Raw genomic sequence first — 24,836 nt, 5'->3', positions numbered from 1 at the left:
CTGCATTTGACACAGTTGATCATTTTACGCTTATTAGTTCACTATCCTCGCTTGGTATCTGTAATCTTGGTCTATCATGGTTTACGTCCCATCTCCTAAATTGATCTTCTGTATCTTGAAAGGGTTCCACGTTGTGGGCTCATACACTTCCTTTTGGTTTTCCCCAGGGTTCTGCCGTTGCTGCGTGGAAATAGGATGGACGGTTCGGAGCAACACAACCCTAGCAGCCCCACTGGGGGGGCTGCGCGATCGGAGTGGGGGGCCTTTGTGTCCCCCCACCACCAGCATACGGGGGAAGGGGAGCAGGCCCTAAGAGGATGGGTCCTCCGGCACACAGCCCCGAAGGAAAGACCAAAGGAGGCACCTCGCGGCCGGGTCGGGCGCCAGAGGGGACTTGGAGGAAGCGCGACGGGTTGAGGCACAGTGCGGCCCCCCCACCGCTCCCCGAAACTGTAGGAGGGGGGGCGGAACCACCCTGGAGACTCCAGACGGGAGGCGAGGGAGCCCGAACAGAGGCCTGGAAGAGCCACGGGGAAGAGGGCGCTGGTGCAGCACCGGAACACCCCCTCCGCCCCCGCCAGCGCAAAGTTGAATCGAATAGGCGCTGAGTAAACCCGGTGGCAGAACTAATACCAGTATTCTCTGGCCCTCAAAGTCGGGGGAGGGCCTGGGGCCAGAGGTGAGGCACTCGGGCCTGGTAAATCTGGGGCGCTGGGCCACGACAGACACAGCCGGGCAGGGGAGGCAAGCAATCTAGCACCCGCCCGAAATCACCTGCAGTGGGCCCCTCCCAGAGACATTGGAACGGCGGCCTGGAGTGACGAGAGAGGGCCCTAGTGCCACGGGCCCTGGACCTATATGAGGGGGAAGGGTTCCCCTACCCCAATGGTCAGAGGGGGTTCCTAACCTACGGACAAGAACCCAACAGCCGGAGTAGAGGGAAGGGATCACACCCTCCATAAAGAACACCCAGGAACGGAAACACCTACGGGCTGGCAGGGAGGGCTGAGGAATGTTGGTGGGCCCCCCGATCGGAGGGGGAGGCCAGACTTGACCCCCCCGGCGAGCCCAAGCCAAGACAGAAACTACAAAGCTGCAATCCAACCTGGGTGGTGGCCTCTGAGACCATGTCCGGAGCATGTGCCCGCCCAGGGAGGCCTCATTAGGAAAATCAGCAGAGCCAGAACGCAAACAAGGTGAGGGCCCCCAGGGACCGGCCTTGGGGCGTGTGCCCGCCGCCTTGAAGGAGCCCTCCCACAAGAAACCCCCCCCCCACAAAAATAGGAGGGGGACCAGGGAGAGACAGATCCACCCACGCCCAAAAGTATCTGAGGGGTGATAGCCCAGCACTACCCATCCAACGAGCCCGCAGCAAACGCCTTCCACGGCATCCAGCACTGAGCCTAAGAGGGGCACATCAGATCCACTCGGACTGAGGCCATCGCACCAACACAGCACACAAGGAGGTCCTATGAGCTGGAAGAAAGCCCTTCAAGAGTACCAATTTCAAGAGGCGAAAAGCCGTCAGGACAGTCTGGACCAGGGAGGTGAAATGGACCGGCCTAAGGACACGACGAAGGACGACTCAGCGATGGAAAAGGGCTTTTCCTCTGTGTTGCAAGTAGCCCAAAAACTGGAGAAAATTGACCAAAGGGTAGACAAAGTCGAGGACAGGCTGCTACAGCTTGAGACTAATCAATCGTCATCCACCGGCCAGGAAGCACGGACAGACATCAGACTGGCGGCACTGGAGAAGAGAGATGAGGAGAGAGCTCGGCAAATGGACGATTTCAAGAACAGGGAGAAGAGGAATAACCTCAGATTTGTTGGTGTCCCGGAGGCAGAAGGGGAGACGGAAAGGGTCATAATATCGAGTGGTGAGAGAAGTGATCTGCCTCCTCTTTGGGAATGAAGCAACTACAGAACCCACGATAGACAGGACACAGGGCGGGGCGGGAGGCCCCTGCTCCATCCTGGTCCGCTTTCACTACTACATGGAAAAAACAAAGTTGTTAGAGGAGGCGAGTAAAGCTTGTGAAATTACGTACAATAACACAAAGATAACAATCTTCCAAGACCTTTCCGCATATACTCTGGCTAAACGAAGATTGTGCCGCCCCCTGACCCAATGCCTGAGGGAAAAGGGTGTGCGATACAGGTGGGGCTATCCATTCTGTCATTTGAATACATGGGACAGAGAATGATCCTGGTCACAGAGGAGGACATCAGAGGAGCGATCCAAGACTATGTAGAGGACCTGGACGGCCAGAGAAGACCCACAGGGTTAGCAGGAGCAAGTGGAACAGAGAGACCAAGGTGGAGAATCCCAGGATCCAGAAAAATTAAGAAACTGAACACCTCCCACAACCCCTGACAAAGGATAGAGGACTGGGAAGTCCCGAAGGATGAGGGTAAACACGGCCTGGCCCGGGCATGGGGCCCAGGAAATGGAAATAAGACACAGCAACGATCCCAAAGAACAGCAAGTATGGGGGGTAAATGTCTGGGACAGCGCAGCATTGCGGAGGGGGGGCAAGGGGAGGAAGAGGGGGCTCAACGGAAGTAGTAGATTTAACAGCAGCCCAGCAATGGCGGGCACGTTGGTGGTCCGGCCAAGTACCAGGAATGGTCGAACTTACTGTCTGGGTGGAAGGGGGCAGGGGGGACAGAGAAAGTTATGATTGACAGAGTTTTAGGTAAGAAGGGGGGGCAGTTGGGGTTACACCCCGCCAGAGGAGGTGGTGGGGGGGAGTGGTTCAAGTTCAATTCAGAGGGAATGGGGGGAGGAGGGGAACGAGGGAGGCTGGGGGGTGGCCCAACAGTTTGCTGAGCATCTTGGCCGATCAATGTTTTTCTGAGGGGGAACGATGGCAAAGGGGAATAGGACAGGCAGGTGCTCTGGGGAAAATGAACAAAAGAAATGCTGACCACAAAAATGGTTGACCAACTTCCGGTGCTGGAAATAGGCTCCCTGAATTTCAGAGGGTTGAACACCCCCACTAAAAGATCCCGAATGAATAGGGAGTTTCGAACGGCGAGATTAGACCTACTCTTCCTGCAAGAGACTCATTGGACTAGAGGGAAAGAACCAAACATAAGAGGGGGAGGGATAGGGGAGGTTTTACACGCCTCGCACAAATACAAAAAGACAGGCGTGGCAATCCTGTTAGCAAGAGACATAGGTTTTAAAACAGAGGCCTCGCTTAAAGACCCAGAGGGTCGGTATTCATTCGCAAAGTGCACGCTCCAAGGAACCCCGATGACTTTGGCAGTGGTTTACGGGCCCAATGAAGCCCAGGCACAATTTTGAGAGAAGGTGAGAGATAAGCTCGAACTCTTCATACACAGTATCTTGATAGTGGGAAGGGACTTCAATATGGTCCTGGAACCCTCAAGAAAGAAGTTGAAGCCCCATGCACCCCAGGGTACTGATGACTCCACTTCACAAATCCTCCGCAGGGTAAACCAGGAACTGGGCTTGGAAGACACGCTCCCGAGCACTATCCCGTGTGACCCGCCATTCACATATTACTCAAAGGTACAGGAGTCCTTTACCAGGATTGACTACATCCTGACGCATTGCTTCCCTATATAACCGATCACAGGGTAGACCCGGTTCCCTGGTCCGGGTGTGAATTACCTTACTGGGGGCGTAGGGTCGAAAAAGAAAGGGGAGGTAGAAGTGCAACGACTCCCTACTAAAAGACGAGGTGACAGCAAAAATGGTCCTTGAGAACATAGTGGAGTACTTTGGCCTGAACGAAAACAGGGAGGTCAGCCCGCACACCTTGACACATTTAAGGTGACAATACAGGGAGTCGTCATTAAAACGGGTGCCCAAAAAAAAAGAGGGAAAGAAGCATAGGAAAAAAAACCTTTGTGATAACATATCGGAATTACAGCCGCGCCGCGCCCCGGACAGTCACATCTCCCCTAACCAGGTGAAAGCTCTTGAGCAATATAGAACCCAAATGAAAGAACTCCTGCTAAATAAAACGGAGAGGAGTCTTCAGCTACTCAAACAAAAATATTGTGAAAAGGGGGACCAAGCAGATAAAATGTTGGCGTGGAAGCTTAGGGATGCCCAGAAAAGCAAGATGGTGAGAGTGACGAAAAGGCAGGCGGGGACACTAAGCTACGATACCCAGAGTATGGGAATAGCCTTTCGGAGGTACTTTGAGAAACTATATGAGTCGGAATTAGAAGGTGAAGACTCCCAGGTCGAGGACTTCCTTAAAACAATTCCGGTTCCAGGGTTGACGAGAGGGGTAGCAGAGAATTTAGAAGGCCCGATAGAGGAAGAGGAGACAGTCCAGGCAATCAAGGGAATGAAAGGAGGCAGGAGCCAGGGGAAGATGGGTTCTCAGTAACATTTTATAAGATGTTTTGCTCCACACTAGCTCCCCACCTGGCAAAGGTATTCAATGCGGTGCTGGAAGGTGATATCCTGCCCGAAACAATGATGGGTGCAATCATAGTGGTCATGCCCAAGGAAGGACAATACCCCACTGAATGTTCCTCTTATAGACCTATATCGCTACTGAATACGGACGTCAAAATCCTGGCGAAGGTACTCGGTAAAAGGATGGAGGGTATTATGCCATCATTAGTCCACAGGAATCAGGTGGGGTTCATAAGGGGACGACAGGGCTCAGATAACATCGGCAAGACAATAGATTTGATCCACTATGCATAAGAGTCAGACGTTGACGCAAGCTTACTTTCTATAGACTCAGAGAAAGCTTTTGATATGGCGGTACATGATGTTACTCCTCCGAAAGATGGGATATGGGGAAAATATGAGAAAGTAGATAGCGACACTGAACAGGGCCCCCACAGCAAAGGTACAGGTAAATGGAGAACTCTCAGCCCCGTTTAACCTCTTGAGGGGAACACGACAGGAGTGTCCCTTCTCCCCTTTAATATATGCCCTCACAATGGAACCACTCGCCATAGCCGTAAGAGCACACCCAGGTATTAGGGGTATACAGAGCGGCGAGGTAGAATTCAAGTTCTCACTGTTTGCAGACAACATTCTGGGAAACCTGGTGCGGCCTCACCAATCGCCCCCCACCTAATTTCTTTAATAGAAACCTTTGGGAAATTTTACTGGGCTGAAAATTTATAAATCAAAATCCATGTTGCTCCCTATCAGAGCTCAGGAGCCAATGCTAGATCCTTTAAGCTCCTGGGGATTACTGTAGAGAAAGCCTAGATCTGTTATCTGGGTATTCAGCTTATTAGGGACCTCACGAAAATGGTTTCAACCAACTATGACCCCATAGTGGCGGAGGTCAAGACGGACATGAAGCGATGGGGCAACATGATTCTGTCATGTTACGGACGCATGACAGCAGTGAAGATGAACATCTTGCCGAGACTCCTCTATCTCTTCACGGCCCTCCCCTCAAGAGTCCCAGACCAGACTTTCAGGGAACTCCAGAAAGCAGTCCAGGACTTTATCTGGCAGGGGAAAACTCTGAGGAATAAGAGAACAACTCTTCCTCTCCCGAAGGAGGAAGGAGGCTTTGGTTTACCCGACTTTAGTTTCTACTTTTGGGCATCCCAGCTACAGGTACTACTAGAACACATGAAAGACGGTAAAAACACATATTGGACCTACCTGGAGGACAAGGACACGCACCCTCTCAAGGTGCGGGACCTGCTCTGGGCTCCACGAAAAGCCATCCCGAGCAGACTACTGCACCACCCAACCCTAGGGTTACCTCTGGTGTATTTGGAGGGAGGGGGAAGCACACTGATCACCTCACGACATGGCCCTGCCCAATGGTATCCCTGTGGGGCCTGGTAATCAGGCTGGGAAACAAGGATTCAGAAACACGCAGTACTGGTCGGACAAAGGCATGGAAAGGGTGGGTCAACTGTTCAGGGAAGGTGAATTCCTGGCATACGAGGATGTGGTGGAGGCCCTGAGCCCTGGAATGATCTCCATCTTTGAATATCTCCAGCTGAAGGGCATTCTGTGCAACCAAAAATGGGAGCAAAAGCTTAAGAGAACTCTTTTCGAGAAAGCAATAGATTCAACTGACTCCAAGAAGGGCATGGTGTCTAAATTGTATAGAATATTGAATGCTAATAACCTCACAGAGAGAAGAGCATTCCATCATTATTGGAATGAACTGGCCGGGGAGGACCTCACTGAGGAGATATGGAATAAGGTCTATAAAATAGCCTTCCATGGGAATCTATTTACGGCAGACATGCAACACAATCTAAAAGTCCTACAGGGTTGGCACCGGGACCCACTAAAGTTATCAAAGATGTTTTCAGGGGTCTCATCAAAATGTCAGAGGGGATGCAGCCAGGTGGGCACGAGGGGACACATGTGGTGGCACTGCCCGCAGATACAGAGATACTGGGGGGAGGGATGGAAGAGGCCACTGGGAAACCATTCGTGCATGACCCACTTACTATGTTGCTTGGACTCCCCCCAAGGGACTTGGATATGTACAGATACCCCAGAATGTGGGAAATGATGCTACGGGCGTGAAGGGTAGCCTTGGCACAAAAATGGAAGAGTCTGGTGACCCCAAGTAAAACAGATTAGCAGAACAAACTGAAACACATGTTCCTGATGGACAAATTGACGGCAATGGTCAATGATAATCCAGGCACTTTTCGAACAGCCTGGGACGGAGTGGGCAATCTTGGGGATGGGAAGTACATTGAAGTCTTGAAACTATATCAGGACCGATGCGGAAGAGGGGGTGGCAGCGGGGGGGACCAGGGTGGATGGGAAAGTAAGGTGGGGGGAATCAGGAGGGAGGGGAGTGACAAAACAGCACAAGGTAAATAAATGATGTGACTTTTTGAGAAACGTCACTACGCAAGAGCCCAAGCACCAGGAGAGACGACAGTTAACACCAAGCAACATATCGCCTAAAGGCCAGTTCCGAATGTTCGGATGCCCCGGACTCACTTTGAGAGTTTTGATCGAAGGAGGGGGGAGGTGGGAAACAGCTGAGGTTGAAGTGGACAGTCACAAGGCTGTGCCAATTGTTATTGTTTAAGTTTTCGCAAAATGCCAATAAAAATGAAAGTTAACAACAACAAAACAATGACTGTTCTCTTCATGTCAGGCTTCCCAAATACTCAATTCAGTGCAGTTCATATCATTTTTTAATTATTATAAAGATATTTATTGATTTTTATTTATTTGACATTTGTATAGCATGCCAAACCGTCGGGCATCTGGGCGCTGGGTACACATGCAAAAAACATAAGAAAGACATGAAAAAGCATAGGTACAGGCATAATACATAGTATATGGTCAGATCAGAGATGAGTTAGGTGGCGATCTGTCGCTGTGTGATTTTTAAACTTTATTTTTGGTATTTCCAACAGGTCATACAGCAAAAAAGGAAACAAAGTAACAACAAGTGCCTTGGTGTTTGCAGCTTCTCCCCACCCCCCGGTGATGATCCGGATCTGGTTTCGCTGTGTGGTTATTGGCTGATTCTGCTGCATTCCTGGTCAGGAGTGTAAGCAGTCCCGCGAGTAGTAGATCTTGGGGACGAGTCTCGTGAGGAGTCACTGTTCGAAGTGGACATTAAATAGGCGATGTAAGTTCCCCAAATGTCGGGGGGTCGTGCATGTAAAGCCAAAAGTCTGATGAAATTCGATTCTGTTTCCTGGCAATATGTTACGTCTTTCAGCCATTGTTGTATCGTCGCCGAAGGGCCTTTCCCCCCCAAGACATTGCAACCCTTCTGCTCGCTAGTACCAATAGCAGGCCGCTTAGTTTTCGCACTGAGGATGGTAGATGTCTGGTCAGTCCAAGGAGTGCGATCCTCGCTGTGTGGATGTATGAGGCATTATCCTCACCCGAGTGGACTATGCGTCTCGTTTGAATAGCCATGTTTTGAGGTGTTTGCGGAAGGACCAATAGGGGGAGTCTGATTTTAGGAACAGGGGAAGGGTGTTCCAGTGTTTTGCAACCACCACTGGGAAGCAGTGGCCCCCTGCCTTTTCTCATTTGAATTTAAATATGGTGAGGCAGTGCGAGTGAGCGGCGCGGGTGGGTCTGCTGGTTCGTGTTTTATCAGATTTCTTGGAGAGATAGCTAGGTGCTGTCTTAGCTAGGCATTTGTAAGTGTTAGCGTTTTGAATACGATGCGATCTCGAACCGGCAGCCAGTGGGGGTTTCGTCTGGCCTCTGAGATGTGCTCTTTTTTGGCCGCTCTTAGAGCATTATTTTGGATCACTTGTAACTTTTTGATGTTGCCCGCGGTTGTGCCTGCAAAAAGGGCATTGCAGTAATTTAATCCTGAGAGGATTAACGCTCTATGCTAGCGTGATGCAGCTTTCGGGTGTCAGGAATGGTCAGCAGGCATTTGTAAGTTTGGATGTATAGGCTGCAGCTGACGTAGGTGAAGGAAGAATCTAGGTAGACCCCTGGAGTTTTTGATTCCTTTGAAACCTGGATGGTATTCCCGTCTAGGATGAATGTTTTATAATCAAACTCCAGTTTGTTTAATCGATTTTGCGTCCCCACTAGGAGCAGCTCTGTTTTATCATCATTTAGGCAGAGTTCGTATTGAGCCATCCAAGCTTGGATGATCTGATACATTTTGTTGAGAAAGTTGCTGTCGTCGTTATAGTTACCAGAGATGGGGAGGAGGATCTGGGTGTCATCCGCATAGTTGGTATAGGAGATACCTTGTTTGTCCAGAAAGTCGAACAGTGGCTTCGTAAAGATGTTGTAGAGTGTTGGTGAGATGCAAGAGCCTTGAGAAACACTGCATGTGACTGGATCTGGGGTAGCAGCTGCCATGTTGGAGAATACCCTCATTGAGCGGTTGGATAGGAAAAACTCAACCTAAGCTGTGGCCTTAGTAAAAAACTGGGAAGCTGAGGAGAGGTGCTGGCACAGGATTGTGTGGTTCACTAGCTCCAACGCAGAAGAGGTCCAGAGGCGGAGGATATCTAGGTTCCCATTATCTATGAGTTCGTCCATTTGAATTTTTAAGTCTAAGAGCGGATTCCGTTCCTTGTCCCGGGCAGAAGCCTGATTGGCGAAGGCCAAGGTGTTATGCTCACCTGGATTCCATAGGGGCGTCGAACGAAGCTGGACTGCTGCGGTCTCCACCAGTGTGACTCGTAGCGAAGTGATGATCGACTGCACTTGCCCACTCAGTTTCGTCTGCCTGGCCCGCAAGAATATTTTCCTAAAAGCAGTAAAGGGGATTAGCCACCCGTGGTAGAGAGGTTACACTAACACTATTTTCCCTGAAAACTTCCAGTATTCCCCTTCATAAAATCTCACCTTATTGTTTGGAAGGATGAACTCTCCATCCTGCGTGGAGTGCAGGGGCGCGTAGAAGTTCAGTTACTTCACTGATCCAAAGGTATTTGGGAGAGTTCCAGACAACAATGACTCCGAGGTAAGTAGTGTGTAAACCGAATGTATAGTTCTTTTAGAGTTCAAATGTCTGTTAATTCACTCTTGCTCCTTTCATACCTTTTCCCTTGCAGCGTGATCCAAGGAGTGAGTTTGCCTCGATGGGTGAAGGTAGCGCTTAGGTAAGAGTCAGTTTGTACCAAGCACTGTCTAACAAGTAATATTGTTCCAAATGTAATTAACCAATAGTTCTCAATCTTCTTTGCAGGTGCGGCGCCTTGCCGAAAATGTCTAACGTAGGATGGTGACCAGCGCTGCCTCGAGCGGTAAAATTCCGTGTAAGTATCTTGCGGTAAGTAAAATAATGTCTTTGGCGGAACCCCGCTCACCTTTTTTTTGTTGTCTTTTCAGATGCTGATGTTTTGGGCGGCGATTCAACTGGTGCTGCGCCGGGTCGTGGAGATGCTCCGAAGACAGGCGAGTATGGCGCGGCGCTGCAGCTGGCAATGCAACGTGGTTTATCTTAATGTCTTTTTCCTTTATCCACAGGTGCGGCTGCTCCAGGAAAAGATGATGACCAAATGGAAATCTCCTTGTTCTAACCTTCTCTTCTTCTTTCCTTTTCTCTAGGATCGGCTCCGGACACAAGACGGGTGTGGCTGTAGACTGGATGCTGGGCTGCAGACACGGTGAGCGTTACGCTGCTAAGATGCAGAATAACGCGAAGCGTGTGCTGCTCTTCGGGCGTGGTTTAAATAGCATCAAAAAAGTAGTTCCCAGGTAAGAAGTTCCAGTACCACACCCAAGCAGAAAAGTAGTTCCTAAAGGAAAGTAGTCCCTTCATGGCCTCATGATGGCCTGTACATGAGTTCTTTGCAGGATGACCTGCATAGTTTTAAGTTGGCAATATGAAACTGGCGCCTATGGCGCCACGACTGAACCCATATAGCCCCTAGGCGGGGTTTTGGGAATTCCTGTGTCTTCTTGGGTGCCTGTTCCCTGGACAGATGGACCTGTTCCGGATGTCTGGGGGCAGGCATTGTGACACAAGGAGATTGTTGGCTTTGAGATATTTCTGTATTTGCAGATATGAGGCTCTGTCTAGGATTTTGAGTAGAAAGGGGACGATAGTGAAGGGGCGGTAGTTAGTGGGAATATTAAGATCTAGTGTAGGTTTTTTAAGAGTGGGAGGACCCAGGCATCTTTTAGGTTGTTAGGAATGCTACCTTGTGCAAAGGAATTGTTGATGAGCGATGTAATAAAAGGGGCAAGGTCCGCCACGCAGTCTTTAATGAGGGTGGCTGGGCAGGTGTCACCTTGGCATCTCAATGGCTTCAGGCCTTCGATGATTTTAGTGACTTCTGGTATAGAGACTGGCCTAAATTCGAATGGTGTGAGTAATTGGTGTGGTGGACAGGCGGTGGGGATGGGGATATTAAGTAAGAATATTTTCGTTTTTTTTACTGCAATTTTTGTTTGGAACTGGGTGATTGTATGCAGTAGTGCCTTTTGGATGCTAGTGCACCAGACGGTGTCCTTTAGACAGTGGTCTGGCAGTTATTGGGGTTTTGAGTTCTCGTAGGATGGAAAATAGCTCTTTGGGTCCCGTTTTGGCTTTTGCTATTCGCTCATCTTAGATATTGCTTTTGGCCTGGAGGATGGGCTGTTTATACATTTTAGCTGAGGAGATGAATTGTTCTTGGTTGGCATCTGAAGGTGTTGTTTTCCAAGTAGCCTCTACAGCTCGCTTGGTGGAGCCTAAGCCTTTGAGGTTAGGGGTGTACCAAGTATTCAGATGCGCTGCTGATGTAGGTTTGCGTGTGCTTAGTGGAGCTACTGTGTCGAAAGCTAATAGCATGGTTAGGTTGTAGAGTTCCACCATGCTCTTGGGATCGCATTGTGTGTGTTGCAGGATGGGGTGCAACAATGGGCGCATGTTTGCTGGTGTTATGTTGCGGGTATTTCTTGACCGAGAGGCTGGGGCCAGCTGCGGCGAGACATTGGTTAGGGTGTCTTTAGGGATGGAAAAGACATGCATTACTTACCGTAAAAGCATTTCTGATGATTGTATCTGCTTAGAGGCACATGCTGTGCATATGGTCCGACATCCAGTGGTAACCGCAGACTATTGCATCTTGTCTTTCGGGGGACCGAAAGGGGACGTCGGCATAGGCGTGTCTGAAACACTATCCCTATCGTGACGTGTGTAGTACCCAAAATCCCTCACGTGCGGAGGTCCCTCCGATTGTATTTTTTCTGCCATGAGGGAGCCCAAGGCTATAGTGAGTGAGTACATGAAGAGAGAAAGTAGTAAGAAGTCTATGTTCCTTCCACCCCGAGCGGGGAGGCAGGGAGGGCGCATGTGAATCTACGCAGATGCAATCATCAGAAATGCTTTTACGGTAAGTAATGCATGTCTTCTGATGCTTGTTAATCTGCCTAGAATCACATGCTGTGCATAGACTAGCGAGCAGTACCCGGAGTTGGAGGTGGGTTGTGAGAAGGAACAGTAGAAAAAAGATGTCTTAGTACTGCTTGTCCCACCTGAGAATCAGACCTAGAATGAGTGTCTAGGCAATAGTGTTTTGTAAAGGTGTGTACAGAACTCCAGGTTGCCGCTTTGCAAATGGACTCTAGGGGAATATTTGCAATGAATGCTATGGATGCCCCAGTGCTTCGAGTAGAATGTGCTCTAGGCTTGAAGGGCAGTTCTCTCTTTGCAAGAGTGTAACATAGTGTGATGCATTTGACAATCCACCTTGATATTGCTGATTTAGAGACAGGGTCCCCTTCTCTACCAGCTGCCACTGAAACAAAGAATTGTTTAGTTTTCCCCAGTGGTTTAGTTCTATCCATGTAGAACATGACTGCCCTGCGCACATCTAGTGTGTGAAGGCTTCTTTCGGCCATGTTAGTAGGTCTCTGGAAGAACGTGGGTAGTTCGATTGACTGGTTCACAAGGAACTTCTAAATAAATTTCGGCGCAAATCTGGGATGAGTGCGCAGAACTACTTTATCTTTGTGGACTGTAACAAAGGGGTCCAAGACCGAGAGGGCCTGTAGTTTGCTAACTCTTCTGATAGAAGTGATAGCTACTAGAAAGGCTGTCTTGTAAATCAGGTCATTCAGACTAGCTTTATGCATAGGCTCAAAAGGGGGTCCCATGAGCCTAGTTATACCACATTTAGATCCCACCCAGGGGCTGGGTGAGTGATGGGGGAATACATTCTTTTAACCCCTTCCATAAAGGCTTTAATCACAGGTATTTTCCACCACGACACCTTCTGCTGTGACGTGGTGTAGGCTGACAACGCCGCTAGGTGAACCTTTAAGGAATTGAAGACTAACCCAGAGTCCAACAGATGGGTTAGATATAGCACAATGTGTGAAGGTGAGCAATCGGTGGGATTGACGCCTTTGGAACTGCACCAAATGACAAAACGTTTCCATTAGCTGGCATAGCAATAACGTCTGTTAGGATTTCTTGCCTCCCTCAGTATGTCCATGCATCTTTGAGGGAGTTGCAGATGTCCAAACTCTATGACTTCAGGAGCCAGGCTGCTAAGTTCAGAGTTTGTGGGCATGGGTGCAGAGTCTCCCCCCTGTCCTGAGACAACATGTTGTACGGGCAGGGCAGCTTGACTGGTGGGGAGAGGGACATTTCCATCAGGTGCGCGAACCAGGGTGGCGGGCCCACATGGGAGCCACCAGAATCATGGTGACTGGTTCCTGGTGCATCTTGTGCACTATCTTGTTCAGAATGGAAGTCGGGGGGGAAAAGCGTAAACAAATTTCCCCGACCAAGTTATCCAGAGACCGTTCCCCTCGGATCGGTTCTGGGGGTACCTGGAGGCGTAATCTGGGCATTGGGCGTTCTCCTGAGTAGCGAACAGGTCGATCTCTGGAAACCCCCATTCTGCGAAGACGTTGGATACAAAGTCTTCGTGCAGACGCCATTCATATTCTTCTGGCAGAGGAAAATCTCTGCTGAGTATGTCTGCCAGAAGATTGAGTTCCCCTGGAACATGTTGGGATATCAGGAACATCTTGTGTTTGAGAGCTCATATCCAGATGTTTTGGGACAGCTTGGATAGCCCTGGAGAGTGAGTGCCCCACTGCTTGTTCAGATAATACATTGCTGTTGTGCTGTCGGTTAGGACCAGCACTGTCTTCCCTTACAGTTGCTCCTGAAAGGCTTTCAATGCTTTGAACACTGCTAGTAGCTCCAGTTGGTTTATATGGTTGGACGCTACCTGAGGGGACCACGCTCTGTGCGCTGTCTGTTGAAGCAGGTGAGCCCCCCACCCTGTGAGAGTGGCTTCCACTGCAGGGGTGGTGAAGGTTTTCCCCTTCAAGAGGTTCTCCCTCGACCACCACTGCAGAGAGAGAACGAGGGCTGGCGAGACAACTAACAGATCTTCCCATTGTCCGCTGGCCTGACACCACTGGCTGTTGAGCCACACCTGCATGGGACGCATGCGCAGCTGCGCGTGGGGGACCAAGAATATGCATGACGCCATCATCCCTAGCAAACGCATAGCTTTGCGTACCGTCACCTCCCGACTGGCTACATACTGAGGAACTTGAGAGAGCATGTTCTGAACCCTCTCGCTGGAAGGGAAGACTAGACCGTCTTCCGTGCGAATCAGAGCCCCCAGGAACTGTTTTACTTGGCTGGGGACTAAGCTGGATTTCTTTTCGTTGATATAAAATCCCAGGCTGAACAGTAGGTCTACTGTCTTTTGGGTGTTCGAAAAACAAACGTTGAACGAGTCCCCCGTGATGAGCCAATCGTCGAGGTAAGCGTAAACTGGAACTGAAAGTCTGCGCAGGTGTGCCGCTGCCACTGCCAGGACCTTGGTAAACACCAGTGGCGCCGAGGCTATGCCGAAGGGGAGTACCTTGAACTGGTAGTGTTTGTCCTGAATCAGGAACCTTAGGAATTTTCTGTGCGCTGGCAGCATTGAAATATGAAAGTATGCATCTTTCATATCCAATGTTGTCATGAAGTCCCCTTGTTTTAGCAATGGGATCACCACTTGAAGTGTTACCATGCAAAACTTCTGGGGCTTTATGAAATTGTTCGCTGGGCGCAGGTCTCGAACAGGACGCATGGTGAGATCCTTTTTGGGTACAAGGAAGTATATTGAATAAATACCCTTGTTTACCTGAAGAATCGGGACGGCTTCTATGGCGTCCTTTCCCAGCAGCGCCTCCACCTCTTGGACCAGGATCTGCAGATGTTCCGGTGAAAGGCGTCTATGTTTCGGCGGTCTGAACTGTGGGGGTCGGACGAATTCCACGCAGTAACCGTGGGCGACCGTCTTTAAGACCCCACTGGTCTGAAGTTATCCCCTCCCATGCCTTGAGGCAAGATGTTAATCGCCCCCCGACCGGGGAGACATGGGAGGGGACCTGAACTTGGTGGTCATTTCTGACCCGAGGTTGACGCACCTCTGGAATTGGAGCCTCTGCCTCTATTCTTTCCGTGCTTCTGACCCCTCTGGGGGTAGTAAGTGGGGCTTGCAGCCGGTTGACTTGAGTTGAAGTTGCCCGTGCCGAAATTATTTTGAGCGGCGCTGGCTTGTCCTCGAAAGGACCGCCGAGAATTGCTGCCCCTCTGTGAAGAGGGTTTTTGGGAAATATGGTGCAGCGACTTAATAGTCTCATGCTCCTCCTTGGCTGTCTCCAACGCATCGTCTACCGCCTTCCCGAAGAGGTTGGCCTCTTCTATGGGTTTGTTGATGATGGATGCCTGGGTCTCAGGCCTGAAACCCGACGTGCGCAGCCACGCGTGTCTCTTTAGGAGAGTACCCTGTGCGAGAGACCTGCCTGCTGTGTTTGCGGAGTCCAGGGTATTCTTTACAACATTTTGGTTGGCAAGTTTGCCCTCCGAGACAATGGCGAGAAGCTTGACTCTGGTTGGTTCCGGAACCTCCTGAAGGCCTTCCTGGAGTAGGTTCAATTGGGCGTCGACGTAGCTTGCCAGTAACGTTGTGTTATTGGCAATCCGGACGGTATAAGCAGCCGCTGACGTGACCCGTTTGCCTAAGGCATACAACCTTTTGGACTCCTTGTCCGGGGGTGACTCTCCCGTGGCAAGTGGAACCCCTGCTCTTTGCGAGTGTTGGTCACCACCAGCGAGTCTGGGATTGCGTGCCCTTTGATGTAAAGCGGGTCGGTGGGGGAGGGCCGGAAGAGTTTTTCGACCCTTGGGTTCACAGCCCTCGTCTGAGCGGGTGCAAGTAAAGAAGGGGCCAGCTGTCTATTTACAGAGCTCAAGAGAGGGATAGACTGGCTAGCCGGAGGCTTGTCAATAATGTTTTCCGCGAAATCCTGTTCAGGCAATGCCTCAAGCGTGGCAATTTTAAAGAATTCCGCTGCTTTTTTCAACGTGTTGTTGAAAGCCATTTGATCATCCACCGGGGGAGCCTGCCGAACCAGTGTGGATGGGGGAGAGTCGAGGCAAACGATATCAGAATTGTGATCGTCCTGCTGGGTGTCTTCCCAGTTGTCCGTCGCGCCTTGATCTTCCCCATAATTGTCCAGAAAAGAAGTCTCCTCTTCTGTATAGATGTCTCTATACGTGTCCTTCTGGACATCTTCTTGATAATCAACATAGTGTTGAACATCTAAGTGTTGGGCAACTTGTGTATGAGGGTTAGGGTCTACCCGAGCTTTTTTCGGTGGAGGTTGATCAGAAGCCCCGAAAACCTGCTGCAGCCGATCCATATACCCCCTCAAATTGCTCCGTGGTCCACTTGGATGACCCAAATGGACCCAGCTAAGCAGGAACCGGGTCCTCCGCCCTAAGGTGTTCAGAGGATCTCCTCAGGGTGCTTGAGAGGGGTACCTGGCTCTCTTCGTAAGAGTCCTCAGGATCGTCTTCCAAAACCGTGGAAAACCTTTCGGCAGATTGGCCCATAACTGTGGGCGAAACCGGTACTAGGCCCACCGCCTTAGCAATCCTATTGATGCTCTTACTGATAGTTACCGAATCTTCGAGGGACAACGCCTCCGATGATGGCTTCCCGGGTAGAGGCCTACTCGTAGTTAGAGGCCTACTCGTAGTTTTCGGGCCTGCACAGGCCTTGGAAACCTTGAAACTCGTCGAAGTTTCTTGTTCAGAAACTTCGGCGTGTGTAGTTTGGGGAGTAGCGCCTTTGTTATGTTTAATAAGCCCAGTCGTCATGCGCTGCTGCGGATGCGGGGAAGGCTTTGAATCAGATCTATCGGATGGCGCTTGCGCCTTTTTCGACAAGGTCGTCAAGAAGGGCGCTTGGGTTGTGTGTTTTGTACGGTGCGATTGTACGCCCCTGTCACCGGGTGTAGTCCCTGTAGCAAGACCGTAGTCGAGCCTACAATCGTCCGCCTCAAGGTCTACAACGTCCGCGTTGGACGTTTGGTCATCCGATGTACCCCCGTCACTCTCGGCTGGTGTATCGGCAGGGGAGGGAGGTTCCACACGTGACATACCGTACGCGGCCCACAGCTTCAACCGGCGCTCCTTAAGGGATAGGTTTAGGAGTTTATACGCCGAACACCACTTTAGTGCTCTAGGGGGAAACAAGCGTACATGAAGTGTGCTCATCTTTCCACGAATATCTGACCCTTCACAGAGGGCAGAATCTAAATGGAGTCCTTTCCATAGCAGAAGGGAAGGGTGACCAGACCAAAAAGGAAAGAAGTGGAAAAGAGGAAAGACATCATAGCAGTATGGCAAACCCCGAGCCCACTCTCCCTACTGTGTAGGCTGGCCAGAAGGCCCGACCACGTGGAGGTCCGAACGCCGGATCATAGGTGCCGGAATCCACAGCCGTAGACGGTTCCCCCGTAGTCTTTGTCGAAGATGTTCTTGAAAGACGAAGTGACTTAACAGGGATTAAACCGACAATTCGGTAAGATAAACAATGTCTCATGAGGAGCTCCGCTATAGGGCGACCAGTTATCTGGGCGGAAAAAAACAATCTGAAGGACCTCGGCGCGTGAGGGATTTTGGGTACTACAAACGTCACGATAGGGATAGTGTTTCAGACACACCTATGCCGACGTCCCCTTTCGGTCCCCCGAAAGACAAGATGCAATACTCTGCGGTTACCACTGGACGTTGGACCATATGCACAGCATGTGATTCTTAGCAGATTAACAAGCATCAGAAGGTGTATTGGACGTGATGTTGGTATTACCATTCATATCTGCAAACCAGTCTAGTGTGCCTCCTTTGTTGTGTGTGGTACAGGAGATGCGCTGTATGAAGCCTAGAGATTCTATTGTGCTGGTTACAAACTGGGCATTGTCGTCCGTGGGGTCATTCAGACCTAAGTTGACGTCGCCCATGAGGAAGATTCTCAAGGAAGGTTTGGTGTTGTTAGATAGGAGAAGGGTGATATCTTAGTCGAAGGATAGTAAGGGTCCTGGTAGTCTGTAGATAATATGGATGGTTAGGGAGGTGATGTTAGTAACTGGTAGTTTGATCGAGAGCAGTTCTCCCAAGTGCAAGGTCTGGGTAGGCAGTTCTCTAATAGCCAGGTGCATCTTGGCAATGAAAACCACTGCTCCCCCTTTGGAAGTGGCTCTGTCTTTCCTGTAGATGGTGTAGCCCTACGGGATGGCGAGGGATATAGATGGGCCCACGGCTGCATTCGGCCATGTTTCAGTGATAGCTAGTAGATCAAGTTTATTGGTAGTAATGAGATCAGAGATGTCGAGGACGTGAGCTGGGAGGGATCTGGCATTTATCAGTGCTCCTTGGATGTTTGACGTTATGGCGCTAGAGTTGGTTGAGGCGCTAGGTATGCCATTAAGCTTATTAGGAGTGGGCTCAAGCGCACCTGGGGCGTGCGTAATACTGGCAATGGGTCCTAATACACATGGGCAAGCATAGTTCTGCCAATCGGCTCTGATACACATGCAACATGCAAGGTACCAGTAGTAGTTTCTGATGCATATGTGGTGTATGTAGTACTGACACTGGGTTCTAATGCACATGGGGCAATCATAGTTCTAGCAATAGGCACTGATACACATGGGGCATACATAGTACTGACAATTGGTTCTAGTACACATAGTACATGTGCAGTACTGGCAAAAAGAACTAGAGGGCACACTGCGCCTGTAATAATGGCGTACATAGGCGGGGTGAGTGATACTTGGCAGCTCGTGGCGTGACCGACAATTTGAGATGAGTGCAGACTTGAGGCTGTGGCTTGAGGGAATGAGTCCCTTAGCAGAAGGCGCACAAGGTTTTACTAAGGTAGCAGGCGAGACGGACCGTGGTAGGCGTGCACCCTTCCCATTAGTTTGTGAGTGTGCTGGTGGCCTTATATTAGTCAGGACCTTGTTCGAGGCTGTGGCGGTGTAAATAAGCGCAGTGGGTCGAGTCCTGTGGCCGATGGTGTGTATATTGAGGCAGCGCGAATGCGCGGTATCGTGACACCCTGGTGTGCAAGGTGGCAAATGACTGTGGCAATGATGATACGTTGCCCTGATCGTTTCCGGTTTGTGCGCATTGTCAGACGGGCGTTCCTGTAAGTGGTAGGACACAGGATTTGCGGTCTGAACTAGTAGTTTATGGGCTTTATAGCATCTTTACTGTTTGGTGGATAGGGTATTGTGGCATCAGGTAGAAATAGTGGGAATTGGGTAGAGTAGTAGACATTTGCAGGAATTATCACATTTGCTTACCATTGTATTGTTCGTCAATGTCCATGAAGATTGAAGATAACAGGCCTTCTGTGGCCTGACAGGGCCCGAAAGGAAACGGCCCTGTGAGTGGGTCTTTGGAGGGGGCCGGCTTTGCCGGCCGGCGCCCTCTCATAGGCTCATTTATATGAGGCTGCGGCCAATCCACCGCGGTGCACGAGGGCAGCTTGTCCCTGTTGATTCTCATGACAAGGTGGCAGCCATATTTGTAGGGAGTTCGCTCTCCTTAGCTGAGCAGCTGAGCTGTGCATTGCAGGCCGTTGGAGGTGGCTCTTCCATCGCAGGAGCAGGGGGATGGGCACAATCAGCTGTGCTTACCTCGGATGCCTGTAATACCCCCTTAACTGGCTTGCCTGCAACCGTTTCCTATTTATGTATGCATAGATCGACTTGCTCCATCCTATCTTTCCAATAATATTTAATTATATCAACCAATAAGACTATTGTGTTCTTCAACTCAATTTGTTTTTCATTGAATCATCCTTATACTGACTCTCGATTCTGTTTAGTTCAATTGTTGGCTCCAAATCTGTCGAATGAGCTTCCTTTAAATATTCATTATTGTAAACTCTGCTTTTGTTTAAGAAATGTCTGAACTTTGATCTTTTGAGCCAAGCTTTTTCTCACAACTAATGCATTTTGTATTAATGTTGTGTGCTACATGAGATGTTCTACTTATGCTAGACTAATTTCTGGAGCTACTTGATTGTACAGTCATGGTTCTTATGCAAAGGCACCTTTGACATAGGTGCTAGATAAATGAATCAATGAATAAATAAAAAGGATTTTAGTCTCCCACCTCAATTTTTGTGAAGCAAGGTCACAATGAAATAATGTAAATGCAGAAAAGGTGGTTTTGTTTTTCTTTCTCCTCAAGCCCCCTACTTGTGGAACAGTTTGACCACACATTTAGGCTAAACAGCTGCAGTTGTGCAAGCAGCTAAACATGGGTTTGAACTTAACCATTTACCATACTCTCCAGGCACACAAACACACACACACAAACACTGGTCCAAACTGTTTAGCGCCAAGAATCCTGCGGGTGCAAAAGCAGTTAATGAATGAAATTACCATCAAATAATATTCTACTTGCAGTTTTAACCCCAGAAGCTGACACTTTAATGTATTTGAAAATCAAAGATAGTATCTGATCCCACCTGACATGATTTCTATCAATACTCACCATCTGAAAAACAATTCTTTTGCAAAAAAGGTTTCACATTTTCTTCCACAGAACGATGCAGAGATTTATTCCAATACCGCTCTGCTTGGACACGCTGTACAGAAACACGCTGGGTTTTGGGATGGAGCAGCAACAGAAGCAAAGGTTCCAGAACTCTGGCTATATCGTGTCTTTGAAGTACCTGATTTAGCCAGGCCTGTCCCACAGAACCAATAGAACCATCAATGCTATTAAGGCTGTCTAACATGATAAACAATGACCTGTAAGAAAACAAAATGTGTTTGTAATTAGGAACATTGCTACTGTGGGACACTCGTGAACAACACTACAAACAGAATAACATTGTACCTTGTGAATGTCAATTCTTTCACATATTTGTATTTTATTTTATATAACGCCTTAGCGCTGTACATAGTACAAACAGTACAAATAATGAGGTCAATATTTAAAAAATCCTCAGTAACCAGATAAGAAGATGGGATCGTAGGGAGACTTGAAATGATGAATATACAGTCATAGAACATGGAGAGCTTTCCAATTTAAAAGTGCTAAGAGAGAAAAAGCCCCAAAACGAGATTGAGCACAAGGAGGAGAAGGAACTACAAGATGGTAGCGAGAAGCAGACCGAAGGGAACAAGAGGGAAGATAAAAAGAGATGAGTGAAGAAAGAAAAGGAGGAGCGAGACCATAAAGAGCTTTAAAAACCAGACATAGAAACATAGAACATTAAACTTTAGACGGTGATGAAAAGAGAGCCATCCAAGTTGAGTCAAAGAAGAAGAAATAGAATCACGAGGAGCCAATTGACAAAGAACACAAATAGAGGCGTGAAATACAGAGTGCAGAGGAACAGTAAAACAGTTGTGCAACGATTAAACCAGTAGTTTAGTGGCTTTAAAAGTCATAAACAAACAGGCTTTCGGGATGTTATACAGATGAAATCGACAGGAGCAAGCAGCTAGTGAAATGTGATGGCTGAAAGAAAGATCTGAATCAAGAAAAAGACCTAGATTACGAACTACTTATGAGAAAGGTAATTGAGTCAGAGGAATGAAATAAAGGAAGGTAAAGAAGCCAAAGAAATAGAGCTAGAAGGGAAGAAAATAACCTCAATTTCTACAGCATTATGAACTAAGAAATGGTCTGACATCCATGATTGGATAGCCAGTAAGCAAGCACTGAGTTTGTGACGGATATCGTCAGTGAAGTGTAGGAATGAAAGAAAAAGCTGTGTGTCATCAGCGTACAAGTGATGCAAGAACCCAAAAGATGAAATGAGCCTAGCTAATGAAGAATTATATAGAGAGAAAATAAAAGGGCCAAGGACTGAGCCTTGACGGACACCACAGGTAAGTGAATATGTTTTACTAATTTGTGTTATAAATATTGATTTGCATCTAGGTATTCAATGATCCCCAACAACTACCATCTGAAAGACGTTTCTTTGGAAAATGTTTTTATAAGAATGTTCTGCTCCACATATAATACTGCTCAAATATTTCCAAGCATGTACGTGTGGAAGCTTTTTCTTGGCAAAATGCACACCCGCAAAAATTCCTTTCTGGGATCCAAGGTCATGTTTCACTGTCCATTTAAATATCAGATTCTGGGTGCGGACATTTGGTATCTCATTGATCTCCTATCCATTTGTGTTACCAATATCTCCCTTCCACAGGCAAGGTCATTTAGCACATTAACACCTAAGAGTGGCACCAATTCTGGTAAAGGGTATGCAGTGGTCCATTTTGCGGGTGAGGTAGTAGAGGTTCATTATAGGGTCACATTCCCAAACATTGTCAGTCATTAAAGCTTTATTCGGTGTAAACCTTTAAGCACAAATAAATACAAGAATTCCAAATGTATACACTCCTAATAACATTCATTAGGATAGCCACAATCTTAAAGATAAAATAACTGGCACATATAAAATACCACTCTAAAATCCACTACACATTAATTCTAGAGGAGCGCAAGCTCAGAGCCTCGATGTTTAAATTGCACACTGGTGGCTCGTGCAGCTAATAAATATTCAACTCTTCGGTACAAACTCATGCAGGTTACTTCTGATTTTGTCAAGAAATAACCAGAGTCTAGACTCAGGCGGATTTGTAAGTCAAATGTTTTACAAGCTATTCGGGTTGCAGGAACTAGTGGGCACACTTCCCAAAACCTTCAATCTTTGTAACCAGGCTTTGTGTGTGTATATTGCTGTGGCACAAATGACCTGACTGGCTGTAAAAATTAAATATATCATAGCTTCATGTGTATTTCGAATCCATGCATCCTTCAATAGCGGCTTCAAATGCATACATCTCAGATTCATGGTGTTAGGGCAAATTAACATATAATGTAAAATTGTTTCATTTGTAGATCTGCACAGGGGACATAAACCTGACCTCCAAGGGGACCATGACCGAGTGTACCAAGCTGTTTGGAGAATCCCTATCCTTAACCGAACATATAAAGATCTTTCATATGCCGGGTGGATTTCATTGCCCAACACAGTGGCCGGTCGTAACTCTGATCCATTTTTAAGCAAAGCCATCCTAACTTCTAATTGTTCTCTGGATCTTGTTTTTGCCTTTTCTTTCAGGGTTGTTGTGGAAGTCCCGATGCAACCAGTAGGGTCATACCACAGACAACTGGCATCCAGTTGGAATAATATATGTTTTACATGCACAAACCTACTGCAACTCATACCCCCATCCAGTGACAAAAAATGTATCAGAGCCTCCTGATACAATTCCAACCCTGCAGATCTCCATAATCTAACCCAGTATAACACTGGTTTCAATGCAATCTGGTTGGTTATAGGGAAAACACTTAGATCCAGTAGTACCAAAGAAGTTGAGGCACACTTAGGCAACAAAAGCAGTTTTTTAATAAACTTATTTTCCAATATGGTTAATGTTGCTGTATTAGCATAACCCCACACCTCAGATCCATAAAGGGATGCAGGCAAGGCTTGCTTCCCATACAAATCCAGAGCCAGGGAGATTGCCTCACTACCATAGCGAACAAAAAAAGACAGAATTGCCCTACTGTATTTTCCCAAGTTGATCTCAGCCTTGAGCAATTGCTCTGTCCATACGCCTGATTTGTGAAACCTGATCCCTAAGTAATCAAAATACTTAACCTATTCCAGCCTTGTGCCGTGAACTTCCATTTTCAAAGAACTAGTCTTGGCAAACCGTAGTTTAAAAACCATAATTTTAGTTTTGTTTATGTTCAACTCTAGTTGTAACTCCTTACATTTTGTCATAAAAACATCTAATGAATTCTTCAGATCTTTTGAGGTTGTTGGCAAGATAAGTGTGGCATCTGCATAGAAAAGCGACGGCCAGTTCCTAGATGCAATTTTTAGGGCGTCGAGGCAGCCCTCCACAAGTGCATCAACTATTCCTTGAATGTAGATGCAAAAAAGGAGGGGTGCACCCCTTGTTCACTGGAAAAGGTCTTGAATGTTCGCTCCTCAAACCACAGTGGACAGATGCCTGATTACCTGGTTTTCCTCTTCCCATTTTTGAAGTCGGGTTATAATCATTTTTCCAAAAATCTACCGACACTATCAAGAAGCGATATGAGACGATAGTTCCCTGGACTGTCTCTGCCCTTTTTTTTAATAAATTGGAACTATTGTGGCATTGTTAAATAACCAAGCCATATGTACAAAGAATTGTCTCTGACAGCACTAATTTAAACAACCTTAGAGCACTGGTTTGATTTTCTGTAATCTTTCACGAGTCTGGTGCAGGACATTTTAGCTGCTTCAGTGTTAACATTGCATTTGTGCATACTTCCTGGACGTGCAAGCAAATTTCGGAGCTTAGCTTATTGTCAATCTCCATGACTAAATTGCCTTCCAATTTAACCCAGCTTTTGAGATGTCTGAGCTGGGATTTAATTGGGCATGGTAAATGCTATAATAAACACCATAACTGCTTAAAGTTTTTGAATGGTGTTGCAAGGAAGGCCCTTTCATTGGGAAAAAACAATACTCAGATCCAAAGGAGGCAGTGACCAGAGATGAGAAGGAATTTCTCTGTAAGCCCAAAAATTGGCTAAGTAAAGTATCATGGAGCAAACGTGTATGCCCGTTTTAGCCTGACCTTAATGAAAGATAGTACCGTGTCCTCTTCACAAGATATAGGGTCAGCACCTCCCTCAAAGCATCACAGGAAAACCATCTTCCACTTCAATGCGCAGGAAAATCTGGTAAATGATCTTCTCTCTTCTCTCAAAATGATTGTGCAACCTGTGGACAGTTTTAAATGTCAGTACCTTAAATACGCCTGGGTAATGCAGTCAAGTGAAGTTACGGTAGGCTATGATGGTATACACTGGAGCTCATTTCGAAAAGTAGTCTCAGTTTCATTTAGCAGATGTGCCTATAAGATGCACATGCAGTTTACTCTCAACAGGGAGAAAGTGTTCAACAAGGTCAATCTGGCCTTCTCTAAAGCTGTATTGATGATAGGGTTTGGGGGATGACCTTTTGAGGACCATTTTTGTAATTTACAGCAAACCACTGGCTAGCATATCGTTAAATGGGTTTCTCTCTACTTTCTCACTCACTGGGAGAATGTGACC

General features: G+C 47.9%; 1 protein-coding gene and 1 long non-coding RNA gene across 6 annotated transcripts in view; one reads left to right on the top strand and one right to left on the bottom strand.

Annotated features, from left to right (window-relative positions):
- Positions 1-20,404, top strand: part of LOC138453457 (uncharacterized) — a 274,186-nt gene extending 253,782 nt beyond the window's left edge. Inside the window, exon 4 of the long non-coding RNA XR_011260433.1 lies at positions 20,298-20,404. This is a non-coding gene — a long non-coding RNA (uncharacterized lncRNA). The remainder of the gene's footprint in view (positions 1-20,297) is intronic.
- Positions 1-24,836, bottom strand: part of DOP1A (DOP1 leucine zipper like protein A) — a 2,904,166-nt gene that overhangs the window by 1,408,274 nt on the left and 1,471,056 nt on the right. For all 5 annotated transcript variants that reach the window (XM_069606322.1, XM_069606321.1, XM_069606320.1 and 2 more), the window contains one exon: positions 20,247-20,506. In XM_069606322.1, the coding sequence (XP_069462423.1) occupies positions 20,247-20,506 (260 nt within the window). The remainder of the gene's footprint in view (positions 1-20,246; positions 20,507-24,836) is intronic.

This window comes from Ambystoma mexicanum, chromosome 4p, assembly GCF_040938575.1.
Source record: "Ambystoma mexicanum isolate Mex_15411 chromosome 4p, UKY_AmexF1_1, whole genome shotgun sequence".
In the NCBI taxonomy this organism is placed as follows: Eukaryota; Metazoa; Chordata; class Amphibia; order Caudata; family Ambystomatidae; genus Ambystoma; species Ambystoma mexicanum.
The sequence above is the reverse complement of the archived record's forward strand: the minus strand, read 5'-3'. Positions and strand labels throughout refer to the sequence as shown.